This window comes from Bufo bufo, chromosome 2 (genome assembly GCF_905171765.1).
Source record: "Bufo bufo chromosome 2, aBufBuf1.1, whole genome shotgun sequence".
In the NCBI taxonomy this organism is placed as follows: Eukaryota; Metazoa; Chordata; class Amphibia; order Anura; family Bufonidae; genus Bufo; species Bufo bufo.
In genome coordinates, this window is record NC_053390.1 from 119,707,904 (window position 1) to 119,722,842 (window position 14,939).

Below are 14,939 nucleotides of genomic sequence, written 5' to 3' on the forward strand. Positions count from 1 at the left end.
TTGGTGGATATAGCGAGACATGATGTCCCAGATGTGCTCAATTGGATTCAGGTCTGGGGAACGGGCGGGCCAGTCCATAGCATTAATGCCTTCGTCTTGCAGGAACTGCTGACACACTCCAGCCACATGAGGTCTAGGATCTCATCTCGGTACCTAATGGCAGTCAGGCTACCTCTGGCGAGCACATGGAGGGCTGTGCGGCCCTACAAAGAAATGCCACCCCACACCATTACTGACCTAATGCCAAACCAGTCATGCTGGAGGATGTTGCAGGCAGCAGAACGTTCTCCACGGCGTCTCCAGACTCTGTCACGTGCTCAGTGTGAACCTGCTTTCATCTGTGAAGAGCACAGGGCGCCAGTGGCGAATTTGCCAATCTTGGTGTTTTCTGGCAAATGCCAAACGTCCTGCACGGTGTTGGGCTGTAAGCACAACCCCCACCTGTGGACGTCGGGCCCTCATATCACCCTCATGGAGTCTGTTTCTGACCGTTTGAGCAGACAGATGCACATTTGTGGCCTGCTGGTGGTCATTTTGCAGGGCTCTGGCAGTGCTCCTCCTGTTCCTCCTTGCACAAAGGCGGAGGTAGCGGTCCTGCTGCTGGGTTGTTGCCCTCCTACGGCCTCCTCCACGTCTCCTGATGTACTGGCCTGTCTCCTGGTAGCGCCTCCATGCTCTGGACACTACGCTGACAGACACAGCAAACCTTCTTGCCACAGCTCGCATTGATGTGCCATCCTGGATAAGCTGCACTACCTGAGCCACTTGTGTGGGTTGTAGACTCCGTCTCATGCTACCACTAGAGTGAAAGCACCGGCAACATTCAAAAGTGACCAAAACATCAGCCAGGAAGCATAGGAACTGAGAAGTGGTCACTGAGAAGAACCACTCCTTTATTGGGGGTGTCTTGCTAATTGCCTATAATTTCCACCTGTTGTCTATCCCGTTTGCACAACAGCATGTGAAATTGATTGTCACTCAGTGAAGGGGGATATATATATATATATATATATATATATATATATATATATATATATATATAACCCCCTTTAAAAAGGGGAACTCCGATTGTTACAAGTTAACCCCTATTCACATGAAAGGGGATATCTAGGATAACTATTAGATTGGTGGGGGTCCACACTCCACACTGAACACAGGAGGGAAGGGGAACAGTAACTGGGCCTGGAAACTAGGGAAGAAACAGGTCACCTCCTAAACAACCCTAATCCGGGCCCTGACTACTTATCAATATGAACAGACCTTGAAGGTAGGAATATTCATAAGCAGGATACCTAGGCCCTGATTTCCCTATGAGGCCCTGGAATAAGTATAGGACCAGAGACAACCCATTCCTCCCCAGATGGACGAATAGAAGTCTCTGTCTCAGGCCCAGATACAAACAACAGGGAATATAACAAATACACTGCTCAAAAAAATAAAGGGGACACTTAAACAACACAATGTAACTCCAAGTCAATCACACTTCTGTGAAATCAAACTGTCCACTTAGGAAGCAACACTGAGTGACAATCAATTTCACATGCTGTTGTGCAAATGGGATAGACAACAGGTGGAAATTATAGGCAATTAGCAAGACACCCCCAATAAAGGAGTGGTTCTGGATGTGGTGACCACAGATCACTTCTTAGTTCCTATGCTTCCTGGCTGATGTTTTGGTCACTATTGAATGCTGGCGGTGATTTCACTCTAGTGGTAGCATGAGACGGAGTCTACAACCCACACAAGTGGCTCAGGTAGTGCAGCTTATCCAGGATGGCACATCAATGCGAGCTGTGGCAAGAAAGTTTGCTGTGTCTGTCAGCGTAGTGTCCAGAGCATGGAGGCGCTACCAGGAGACAGGCCAGTACATCAGGAGACGTGGAGGAGGCCGTAGGAGGGCAACAACCCAGCAGCAGTACCGCTACCTCTGCCTTTGTGCAAGGAGGAACAGGAGGAGCCCTGCAAAATGACCTCCAGCAGGCCACAAATGTGCATCTGTCTGCTCAAACGGTCAGAAACAGACTCCATGAGGGTGATATGAGGGCCCGACGTCCACAGGTGGGGGTTGTGCTTACAGCCCAACACCGTGCAGGAAGTTTGGCATTTGCCAGAGAACACCAAGATTGGCAGGTTCACACTGAGCACATGTGACAGACGTGACAGAGTCTGGAGACGCCGTGGAGAACGTTCTGCTGCCTGCAACATCCTCCAGCATGACCGGTTTGGCATTGGGTTAGTAATGCTGTGGGGTGGCATTTCTTTGGAGGGCCGCACAGCCCTCCATGTGCTCGCCAGAGGTAGCCTGACTGCCATTAGGTACCGAGATGAGATCCTCAGACCCCTTGTGAGACCATATGCTGGTGCGGTTGGCCCTGGGTTCCTCCTAATGCAAGACAATGCTAGACCTCATGTGGCTGGAGTGTGTCAGCAGTTCCTGCAAGACGAAGGCATTGATGCTATGGACTGGCCCGCCCGTTCCCCAGACTTGAATCCAATTGAGCACATCTGGGACATCATGTCTCGCTCTATCCACCAACGTCACATTGCACCACAGACTGTCCAGGAGTTGGCAGATGCTTTAGTCCAGGTCTGGGAGGAGATCCCTCAGGAGACCGTCCGCCACCTCATCAGGAGCATGCACAGGCGTTGTAGGGAGGTCATACAGGCACGTGGAGGCCACACACACTACTGAGCCTCATTTTGACTTGTTTTAAGGACATTACATCAAAGTTGGATCAGCCTGTAGTGTTTTTCCACTTTAATTTTGAGTGTGACTCCAATGTTTGGAGCTACTGAGAATGAAGGGGACGCTGCTCTGGGAAATGCACTAGGGCTTCTACACCTTTTCTTTCCCTGACTCTATGATGCTGGCAGCCAGGCGATGTGTAGAATGTGGAGCACAACCTCATCCACATGAAGGGGCTGTGCCATAGTTCTCTGCACAGCACCAGGTTGAGACTGGTAGAGGAAGCCCCTGCATTATTGGGGTCAGCAGGGTCCCAGTAGCCAGACCTCCACTGATGTGACATTGATGACACATCCTTTCACTATATAATCAGTGTCTCTGGTGGGAACACAGGGAAGTTTGGTGCAGTTTTTTTCTCCCAAAGCCAAAAGTGGAGCCCAGGGATAGAATGTACAAAAGAAGGACTTAGGGTAAGTTCAAAAGTCACGGATTTAAAGCTGATTTCCGCACTAAAGAGCAGATTTCCTACGAATTTAAGCCTCCTCCCATGCAAGCGAAGGGGGTTTTCACATATGCACTGTTTTTCACTGCATCGCCATCCGTGAGAGTAATGACCATGTTCACTATTCTCACGGATTTAAAAGCAATGGTGATGCTTCAGCTGTTGCTATACTACAACTCCCAACAAGCCTGTAGGATGGCATAGAGCATGGTACCTTGCAGATAGAACAAATCTGTATGTTGGAATTCCTTGGCCTGGTAGTTACTGTGTAGATCTTGCATTTGAGGGGGGTTTTGCCACCATATAAAGATTGGATGATTTTATATTTGGTATATTATGCTTTTGTATAATGTCTTGTGTGCTTTGTTACAGTGCATCAACTGGATCCCTCATATCATGCAGTGCTGAGCTGATGGGAATTTTACAACTTTATAATGTCAAAGACATCTTGCAGAAGAAAAGTAACTTCTGCTAAGGTAATGTGTCCTTTACTCATGATATCTAGAAACGAATTCAAAAACATTTACAGGGAGTTTCCAGAAAAAAAATCTATATATAAAAAAACTGATCTGAATGCTGTTTAAAAAGAAAAATAACAAAAAAAACTCTCCTCTCAGATCCCTTCCATTTCAATTCAAATGCTGCTCAGTCTTCCACTGCTCTCTACCTCTTGGTTCAGCGATGACATGTCGAAACGTGGGCAGATGACCACAGCATCGGAGCAGGAGATCTGGGAAGTTAGCTTTTTTTCCCCTCACCCATGACGGCACCCTGTGCGACTCAGGACCTCCCATCAGGACAGGAAACCTGAGAAGATAAAAAGGACACACCTCCACATAACACCAGTTCAGGTTTCCTGTCCTCCGGATGGGAGATCCTGAGAAGCAGCACTGCTGAAGACGTACCTCCAAGACACCGGAGCTGGGGAAGGTCTGTGGCTGTGTGTCGTGGGAAGTCCTATCCCTGGGGAGCGGTAGTTCTGTGGCCGTGCCGGAAGCCGCTCCCCATAAGTCTGCCTGCGCCTGCCCTCTCTCCGGCCCTGCGGGGAGCCGCTGTGACCGTGTTCAGGCGGCTCCCCATGCTTTCCTCTCTCCCCGATTCCAAGATGGCGTCCGTGCGCTTATGCGCAGGCGCGGGGCCGTCTCTTTGAGATGACGTCGGGGGGTGGGGCTTCGCCCGGCAAGTCCCGGAAGTAGAGGCCGGAGCGCGTCTTTTTAAAATACAAATACGGCGGCAGGTTCAGGCAGCCAGCTGGGGCACAGTTTGGATGTGCTGTGTAGCGATCCTGGTGCAATCATGTCGGAGCCTACAGAGAGACGCGCTGAACCCCAGGAACCCTTGAGGCCTGCAAGTCCGGTACCGGTCTGAGGATGGGGGAAAAGGAAAAAGCTTCAGGGTGAGAGCGTTCCTTTTTATTCTAATGTGGTGTTTCTTATGATTGTTTTTAGATCCCTAAACCACCTAAAAAGTCGTCTTCCAAGACAAGACACAAGGAATGTGCGGAATGTAAAATGTCCCTATCTGCATCTTATCAGAAGGCGTTATGCTCAGCGTGTATAGATAATCTGGTAGCAGAGCAATCCCAGACCCTTACTAAGTCCATGAAGTCTATTATTAAGGCGTCCTTTAAAGCATTCAGTAAGAGCCGTGCCAGGTCCCCAGATAAACCAGGGAGGGATACAGAGTACGACAGTATTGAGTTGGACTCTTCCGACGATGGCGGAGAATCCGGACAACTATTGACTAGTGATTCGGACTCTTCGAATGAAGATTATTCAGGGAGATCCTTCTTTTCCCCAGAGGACACGCAGCCGTTATTAAAAGCGGTCAGAGCAACCATGCAGTTAGAAGACGTTAAGCAGACCAGATCAGTTGCGGACCAGGCCTTTCAGGCATTAGGCCCTAAAAAACATCGGGTCTTCCCTATTCATGATAACATGCAAGCGATCATCAATAGAGAATGGAAGAATCCTGATAGAAAGTTTTTCTTACCCTCCTCGGTGAAAAGGAAATATCCTTATGAAGAAAAAGTTTCCTCCAGCTGGGATAGGGCCCCTACGGTAGATGCTCTAGTCGCTAAGATAGCTAAGAGATCTGCCCTCCCCTTTGATGATCTGGGTTGCCTGTCGGACCCATTAGATAAGAAAGCAGATATATACCTTAAACGGGCATGGGAAACTTCCGCTACTTGTCTTAGACCCGCAGTTGCAGCCACTTGGGTATCCCGGTCCTTAAGATTGTGGATTGAACAGCTAGAGAAACATCTTAAAGAAAAAAAGCCCAGGGAGGAAATCTTAGCTTCTCTTCCCACCTTTGCTAAAGCGGCGGATTTTTTAACGGATGCTTCTACGGATGTTATGCGCTTTGCTGCCAAATCCTCAGCTATGACGAATGCGGCTAGAAGAGCCATTTGGCTTAGGTCATGGAAGGGTGACCAGGGGTCTAAGGCCAGACTTTGTGCCCTTCTGTGTGAGGGTGATAGATTGTTTGGGTCCTCCCTGGATGACATCTTGGAGAAGGCATCTGACAAGAAAAAAGGGTTTCCTGTCCCTCAGAAACCCCCCTTTTTTCGTAAACCCCAGCAGGGCTTTAGAAAACAGAGGGGTAAGCCCTACGATAGGAAGGAAAGGGATAGATTTCCAAGAAAAACTAGCGGTTTCCTGTTTAAATCCCAGGATAACAAACCAAAAGACAAGCAATGACGCCAGACTCCAGGTTGGGGGGAGACTCTCTGCCTTTCTCCCGGCTTGGGCGAACGTCACCCAAAACAAGTGGGTTTTGGGGGGGATAGCGGAGGGATTCAGGTTGGAGTTCCGCTCCTATCCCCAAGTCTTTTTCACCCACACTCCAACTCCAAAGGATCCTCTAAAATCCACAGTTCTGGAGAAAGAGGTTCAGTTATTGTTGGACAAAGGAGTGGTTTGCCAGGTCCCAAAGAAGGAGGAGGGCAGGGGGTTTTACTCCCCACTCTTTTTAATAAAGAAACCCAACGGTTCCTTTCGGATGATTCTGAACCTAAAACGGCTAAACAAATTCCTGAGATACAAGAAATTCCGGATGGAAACTATAAAGACGACTTTAGACCTGTTATACCAAGGTTGCTGGATGGCAAGTATAGACTTAGAGGATGCCTATTATCACATCCCAATTCACTCTTCCTCCCAAAAGTATTTAAGGACGGCTGTTCAAGTAAGGGGCCAACTTCTACACCTGCAATACAGGGCACTGCCGTTTGGGGTCTCTCAAGCCCCGAGAATTTTCACCAAGGTCGTGACGGAGATGGTGGCATTCCTTCGATCATCTGGGATAGTAGTAGTACCATATCTGGACGATTTTTTGTTCATAGCCCAAACAAGGGAGCAGTTACAAGCAGAGCTCGTCCTGGTGTGCTCTCTGTTGAAGGATCTGGGGTGGAGAATGAATCAGGAGAAATCTTGTCTAACCCCTTCTCAAGTTTGCACCTTTTTAGGAATGCAGCTAGATTCTACGGCTCAGAAGACATTCCTCCCTCAGAAGAAAGTGTCCTCGACAATAGAGCATGTTTGGTTCCTTTTCCGGTCCTTCCAATGTTCCATCAGGGAGGCGATGGCAGTACTGGGGCACCTGACGGCTACAATTCCAGCCGTACCATTCGCTCAGATCCACACAAGACCGTTACAGTCGGATATCTTGAAGATTTGGAATGGTCTTCCACAAACACTAGAGAAAAAATTTCATCTTTCCTCCAGAGCGAGGTACTCCCTTCTGTGGTGGACGTCCGAGAAAAACCTCTCGGTAGGAATGCCTTGGTCCTTCATTGAACCCATGCTGATAACGACAGACGCCAGTCCGTGGGGCTGGGGAGCTCATTCAGATGGAAAATACTGGCAGGGAAGATGGGATTTAAAAACCCGGGTCTGCACGTCAAATTACAAGGAGCTCAAGGCAGTAGAAAGAGTACTAAAGGTGGCAGTTCCAGATGTCTCCAACAGAAAGTTGGTATTTTACTCGGACAATTCAACAACAGTGGCCTATATAAATCATCAGGGCGGAACAAAAGTACCATCCCTAATCTTCCTCTGCCAGGAAATTTTCAAAATAGCGGAAGACAGAAACCTGGTCTTATCCGCAATACATTTGAAAGGGAAAGAGAACACGGTGGCCGATTTTCTAAGTCGAGTAGAGCTCAGTCAGGCAGAGTGGAGGCTGAACGAGGAGATTTTTTCCCAGATTGTAACAATGTTTGGGACCCCAACTATAGATCTCTTTGCCACCCGGAAAAACAGGAAGACAAAGAGATTCTTCTCCCTAAATTACACAGAGAATCCTACAGCGGTAGACAGTCTGTCTCAGGATTGGAGCCAGGAATTCGGCTATGCCTTCCCACCTATTTCCCTAATCCCACAGGTTCTGAAAAAAGTGCGGAGGGAGGGAGCCACCATAATCATGATAGTCCCGAAGTGGCCCAAGAGAATCTGGTACCCCACCCTCTTAAGTCTAGCCAGAGGCCCTCCCTGGGTGATTCCTCCGAGGGAGGATCTACTCTCCCAGGGGCCCGTATGGCATCCCAATCCGGGGATTCTTCAATTGGCAGTATGGAGATTGACAGGGACATCTGGTTGAAGAGAGGGCTTTCTAGAAAAGTTGTTTCCACCCTTCTAGGTAGCAAAAAAGCGTCAACAGCTAGGAAGTATAATAGGGTGTGGAATGTCTTTTTTCTTCCTTTTTAGGTTCTAGCCCTGATCCATTTAGTCCTCCAGAAATCCCTAAGGTTTTAGACTTTCTACAAGCAGGGTTAGACAAAGGGCTCAAGGCCTCCACCTTAAAAGTTCAGGTGTCGGCCTTGAGCTACTTTTTTGACTTCCAATTAGCAATCCACCCGTGGGTCAAGCGTTTCCTTTCTGCCGCTGCCAGAATCTGTCCTTCCGTTAGACCTCTTTCCCCTCCTTGGGACCTAAATAGGGTCTTGACGGCCCTAACCGATAGACCCTTTGAGCCCTTACTAGAGGTTCCAATTGACATCTTATCCATTAAAATGGCTTTCCTCCTGGCTGTTACCTCTGCTAGGAGGATCTCGGAGATCCAGGCCTTCTCGGCATATCCGCCCTATACAATCATCCAGGATGACCAGATAGTTATCAGGCCCCTGCCTTCTTTTCTTCCCAAGGTTGTCTCTGATTTTCATAGGAGCCAAGACATTGTGTTGCCTTCCTTTTTTCCTAACCCCTCCAATAGCGTGGAGGAAAAGTTTCATTGCTTGGATGTCAAGAGATGTTTGTTAGTCTACTTAGATGTTACGGCTCCTTGGAGAAAGGACGAGAACCTCCTGGTTCAGTTTTTAGGAGGAAATAGGGGGAAAAAAGCATCCCGAGGGGTTATTGCTAGATGGGTGAAGAAGGCCATAGCTAGAGCTTATATTTCCCTGGGTCTCCCCCCTCCTTCAGGGTTTGGGGCCCATTCTACTAGGGCGGTGTCTACTTCGTGGGCTGAGAAAGCTGATGTATCTTTAGCCCAGATTTGCAGGGCGGCTACCTGGAGCTCCCCGCATACTTTTCTTAAACATTACAGATTACAGCTCCATTCTGATGCTTCTTTTGGGGAGAAAGTCCTTCAGGCTGTGCCCCCCCCCCCCTAGGTTCTACTTATAGTTTATCTCGCACAGGGTGCCGTCATGGGTGAGGGGAAAACATTGCTTACCGGTAATCGTTTTTCTCGATACCCATGACGGCACCCGATTTTATCTTCTCAGGTTTCCTGTCCTGATGGGAGGTCCTGAGTCGCACAGGGTGCCGTCATGGGTATCGAGAAAAATGATTACCGGTAAGGGCTCTTTCACACTTGCGTTATTGTCTTCCGGCATAGAGTTCCGTCGTCGGGACTCTATGCCGGAAGAATACTGATCAGGATTATCCTAATGCATTCTGAATGGAGAGTAATCCGTTCAGGATGCATCAGGATGTCTTCAGTTCCGGTACGGAACGTTTTTTGGCCGGAGAAAATACCGCAGCATGCTGCGCTTTTTGCTCCGGCCAAAAATCCTGAAGACTTGCCGCAAGGCCGGATCCGGGATCAATGCCCATTGAAAGGCATTGATCCGGATCCGGCCTTAAGCTAAACGTCGTTTCGGCGCATTGCCGCATCCGACATTTAGCTTTTTCTGAATAGTTACCATGGCTGCCGGGACGCTAAAGTCCTGGCAGCCATGGTAAAGTGTAGCGGGGAGCGGGGGAGCAGTGTACTTACCGTCCGTGCGGCTCCCCGGGCGCTCCAGAGTGACGTCAGGGCGCCCCAAGCGCATGGATCACGTGATCACATGGATCACGTCATCCATGCGCATGGGGCGCTCTGACGTCATTCTGGAGCGCCCGGGGAGCCGCACGGACTGTAAGTATACCGCTCCCCCGCTCCCCGCTCCTACTATGGCAGCCAGGACTTTAATAGCGTCCTGGGTGCCATAGTAACACTGAAAGCATTTGGAAGACGGTTCCGTCTTCAAATGCTTTCAGTACACTTGCGTTGTTACGGATCCGGCAGGCACCTCCGGCAACGGAAGTGCATGCCGGATCCCAACAACGCAAGTGTGAAAGAGGCCTAAGCAATGTTGTTTTCCCTTCACCCACGACGGCACCACGAGAGAGAGGATCCGCCCCCACAGACAGAAAACCTGCAGAATAAAAGGCTGGACACTCCCCCCCCCCCCCCCCCCCCCCCAATTCAGTGTGGTTTCCTGTCTCTGGGGAAGCCTGCATTCTTTCTCTTTCAATTCCTTCCCCCCGGTGGTGCTCCTAATTATCCTTAAAAGACCCCAGTTTTTGTGTAACCTGAAGCATACCTGCAGAACCCCAGAGGTAAGGGTGGCATCATTGTTGCACTATGGGGACGAGCAGAGGTGCCGCATGGCTCTAGAGGGAGTTTCATGGGTGCTGGAACGATCATGTGCCTGGTGGCATCGCTGATGCGCCATAGGCACAGACTGAGGAGTTCCGGTCCTGGCCGCAGGGGGAGGAGCTTCCTGCAAGGAGATAGGACGGAGGAAACAGACGAGACACGTGACCAGCGTGCGGCGCGGTGGTGTTGACGTCATCAAACAGCGCCTATGAGAAGGGCGCTCGGTAAGCAGGTGGACGGCGTCCTATTCAGAGCCCTGGCTGGACAGTCCACTGATCAACATGGAGGAGAGAAGCATACAGAGGACTCTGGAGTGCCTCCAGCCCTGACAAAGCCTAGAAAGGTTGTATCTAAAAAGAATGAGTGTGGCTTTTGTAGAACAGCAGTAGCACCTGATTGGGAGAAGAGGATGTGTCAGACATGTATTGATAGAACAGTGGCTGAGGAATCACCATCTTTTTATAAGTGTTTACAGACACCTGTCAGATCCAAAGTAAATTCCTCTTCATCCTCTAGAAAAGTTACCGGGGCTAGAGAGCCTAAATTGAGGTGGCTTAGGAGTCTGCGTCATCACATTCTGAGGAAGATGAATTGCGCTCCTCGTTATATTATCCTTCTGATTGTTCATCCCTATCTTCTTCTGAGGAAGTCGAGATTTCTGGTAAACCATGTTTTCCAATAGAAGATACAGATAGTGGATCTTATGGCTTTTAAGAGCCTATGGGCATTGAAGAAGTGAGAGAACCTAAGTTGATTCAGGACATTGTTTGGAGGATTAGAGTCTAAACACCACAGAACCTTCCCGGTACATAAGAATGTGTCAGCCTTGATTAAAGGAGAATGGGAAAAAAAACTAATAGAAAGGTCTATATTTCAAAAAACCTTAAATGTAAATACCCATTTAAGAAAGAGGACTGTGCTGCTTGGGATAAGGCACCCAGGATTGACGTGGCTATATCCAAAGTGTCGAGGCCCTTCCCTTTGACGACATGGGTGTATTAAAGGATCCCCTAGATAAAAAAAAAGCTGAATTGTTTTTTAAAAGGAGCATGGGAAGCATCTACCTCTTCATTCAAACCAAGCATAGCCTCTACATGTACAGCCCGCTCCCTTATGGTCTGGCTCTCTGAGCTGGAGAACCAATTAAAAAATAGATGTCCCAGAGAGGAGATTTTGGCTTCCCTGCCCACTATGAGAAAGGCGGCGGACTTTTTAGCCGATGTTTCGCGGCCGTTTCAGTTAGGTTGGCAGCCAGGTCGGTCGCTTGATCAAACTCTGCCCGTAGAACTCTGTGGCTAAAAAAACTGGGTGGGGGACCTCCCATCAAAAAATAAATTATGTGGTGTGCCATTTGAAGGGGAATACCTTTTTGGGCCAGTGTTAGACGATTTACTAGAAAAGGCAGTGGATAAAAGAAAAAATTTCCAGGGTTTTAAGTTTTAGTTTTTTTTTTCTCCTCGAGAAACAGATTTAACCGTCCCTTTCGTCCCTTCAGGAATAGCCAGGAAGGAGACAAAAAATCCAGGGAAGATAGATTCAGAAACCAGAGGAGAAGAAGAAATTATTTTTTCAACTGGCCCTTTAGAGACAAAAAGAAACAAAACCAGCAATGATGCCAGAAGTCAGGTGGGGGGCAGATTAAAGCTTTTTTTTCCCCGCCTGGTCCCAGATCTCTGCCAGCCCTTCGATTCTGGACTCTATACAGATGAGTTTAAAACTAGAATTTCGCATGGCTCCTTAACCACCTCAGCCCCTAGGGCTTAAACACCCTGAAAGACCAGGCCACTTTTTACACTTCTGACCTACCCTACTTTCACCATTTATTGCTCGGTCATGCAACTTACCACCCAAATGAATTTTACCTCCTTTTCTTCTCACTAATAGAGCTTTCATTTGGTGGTATTTCATTGCTGCTGACATTTTTACTTTTTTTGTTATTAATCGAAATTTAACGATTTTTTTGCAAAAAAATGACATTTTTCACTTTCAGTTGTACAATTTTGCAAAAAAAAACGAGATCCATATATAAATTTTGCTCTAAATTTATTGTTCTACATGTCTTTGATAAAAAAAAAATGTTTGGGTAAAAAAAAAAAATGGTTTGGGTAAAAGTTATAGCGTTTACAAACTATGGTACAAAAATGTGAATTTCCGCTTTTTGAAGCAGCTCTGACTTTCTGAGCACCTGTCATGTTTCCTGAGGTTCTACAATGCCCAGACAGTACAAACACCCCACAAATGACCCCATTTCGGAAAGTAGACACCCTAAGGTATTCGCTGATGGGCATAGTGAGTTCATAGAACTTTTTATTTTTTGTCACAAGTTAGCAATAAATGATGATTTTCTTTTTTTTTTTTTTCTTACAAAGTCTCATATTCCACTAACTTGTGACAAAAAATAAAAACTTCCATGAACTCACTATGACCATCAGCGAATACCTTGGGATGTCTTCTCTCCAAAATGGGGTCATTTGTGGGGTAGTTATACTGCCCTGGCATTCTAGGGGCCCAAATGTGTGGTAAGGAGTTTGAAATCAAATTCTGTAAAAAATGGCTGGTGAAATCCGAAAGGTGCTCTTTGGAATATGGGCCCCTTTGCCCACCTAGGCTGCAAAAAAGTGTCACACATGTGGTATCTCCGTATTCAGGAGAAGTTGGGGAATGTGTTTTGGGGTGTCATTTTACATATACCCATGCTGGGTGAGAGAAATATCTTGGCAAAAGACAACTTTGTATAAAAAAAATGGGAAAAGTTGTCTTTTGCCAAGATATTTCTCTCACCCAGCATGGGTATATGTAAAATGACACCCCAAAACACATTCCCCAACTTCTCCTGAATACGGAGATACCAGATGTGTGACACTTTTTTGCAGCCTAGGTGGGCAAAGGGGCCCACATTCCAAAGAGCACCTTTCGGATTTCACTGGTCATTTTTTACAGAATTTGATTTCAAACTCCTTACCACACATTTGGGCCCCTAGAATGCCAGGGCAGTATAACTACCCCACAAGTGACCCCATTTTGGAAAGAAGACACCCCAAGGTATTCGCTGATGGGCATAGTGAGTTCATGGAAGTTTTTATTTTTTGTCACAAGTTAGTGGAATATGAGACTTTGTAAGAAAAAAATAAAAAATAAAAATCATCATTTTCCACTAACTTGTGACAAAAAATAAAAAATTCTAGGAACTCGCCATGCCCCTCACGGAATACCTTGGGGTGTCTTCTTTCCAAAATGGGGTCACTTGTGGGGTAGTTATACTGCCCTGGCATTTTCCAGGGGCCCTAATGTGTGGTAAGTGGGTAAATGACCTGTGAAATCCTAAAGGTGCTCTTTGGAATATGGGCCCCTTTGCCCACCTAGGCTGCAAAAAAGTGTCACACATGTGGTATCGCCGTATTCAGGAGAAGTTGGGGAATGTGTTTTGGGGTGTCATTTTACATATACCCATGCTGGGTGAGAGAAATATCTTGGCAAAAGACAACTTTTCCCATTTTTTTATACAAAGTTGGCATTTGACCAAGATATTTCTCTCACCCAGCATGGGTATATGTAAAATGACACCCCAAAACACATTCCCCAACTTCTCCTGAGTACGGCGATACCAGATGTGTGACACTTTTTTGCAGCCTAGATGCGCAAAGGTGCCCAAATTCCTTTTAGGAGGGCATTTTTAGACATTTGGATACCAGACTTCTTCTCACGCTTTGGGGCCCCTAGAATGCCAGGGCAGTATAAATACCCCACATGTGACCCCATTTTGGAAAGAAGACACCCCAAGGTATTCAATGAGGGGCATGGCGAGTTCATAGAATTTTTTTTTTTTTGGCACAAGTTAGCGGAAATTGATATTTTTTATTTTTTTCTCACAAAGTCTCCCTTTCCGCTATCTTGGGACAAAAATTTCAATCTTTCATGGACTCAATATGCCCCTCACGGAATACCTGGGGGTGTCTTCTTTCCGAAATGGGGTCACATGTGGGGTATTTATACTGCCCTGGCATTCTAGGGGCCCTAAAGCGTGAGAAGAAGTCTGGAATATAAATGTCTAAAAATTTTTACGCATTTGGATTCCGTGAGGGGTATGGTGAGTTCATGTGAGATTTAATTTTTTGACACAAGTTAGTGGAATATGAGACTTTGTAAGAAAAAAAAAAATAATTCCGCTAACTTGGGCCAAAAAAAGTCTGAATGGAGCCTTACAGAGGGGTGATCAATGACAGGGGGGGTGATCAATGACAGGGGGGTGATCACCCCATATAGACTCTCTGATCACCCCCCTGTCATTGATCACCCCCCTGTAAGGCTCCATTCAGATGTCCGTATGTGTTTTGCGGATCCGATCCATGTATCCGTGGATCCGTAAAAATCATACGGACATCTGAATGCAGCCTGAGGAGGGGGTGATCAATGACAGGGGGGTGATCAGGGAGTCTATATGGGGTGATCACCCCCCCTGGAAGGCTCCAGGGAGACGCCTGTATGTGTTTTGCGGATCCGATCCATCTATCAGTGGATCCGTAAAAATCATGTGGACATCTGAATGGAGCTTTACAGGGGTTGATCAATGACAGGGGTGTAATCAATGACAGCGGGGTGATCAGGGAGTCTATATGGGGTGATCACCACAGTCATTGATCACGCCCCTGTAAGGCTCCATTCAGACGTCCGTATGCGTTTTTGCGGATCCGATCCATCTATCAGTGGATCCGTAAAAATCTTGCGGACATCTGAATGGAGCTTTACAGGGGGTTGATCAATGACAGGGGGGTAATCAATGACAGGGGGGTGATCAGGGAGTCTATATGGGGTGATCAGGGGTGATCAAGGGTGAATAAGGGGTTAATAAGTGACAGGGGGGGTGTAGTGTAGTGTGGTGCTTGG

General features: G+C 47.4%; 1 protein-coding gene across 1 annotated transcript in view; it reads left to right on the plus strand.

Annotated features, from left to right (window-relative positions):
* RAD17 (RAD17 checkpoint clamp loader component) overlaps positions 1 to 14,939 on the plus strand; it is a 67,575-nt gene that overhangs the window by 4,028 nt on the left and 48,608 nt on the right. The window contains exon 2 of the mRNA XM_040421486.1: positions 3,561 to 3,664. Coding sequence (XP_040277420.1) covers positions 3,623 to 3,664 — 42 coding nt within the window. The 5' untranslated portion in view covers positions 3,561 to 3,622. The remainder of the gene's footprint in view (positions 1 to 3,560; positions 3,665 to 14,939) is intronic.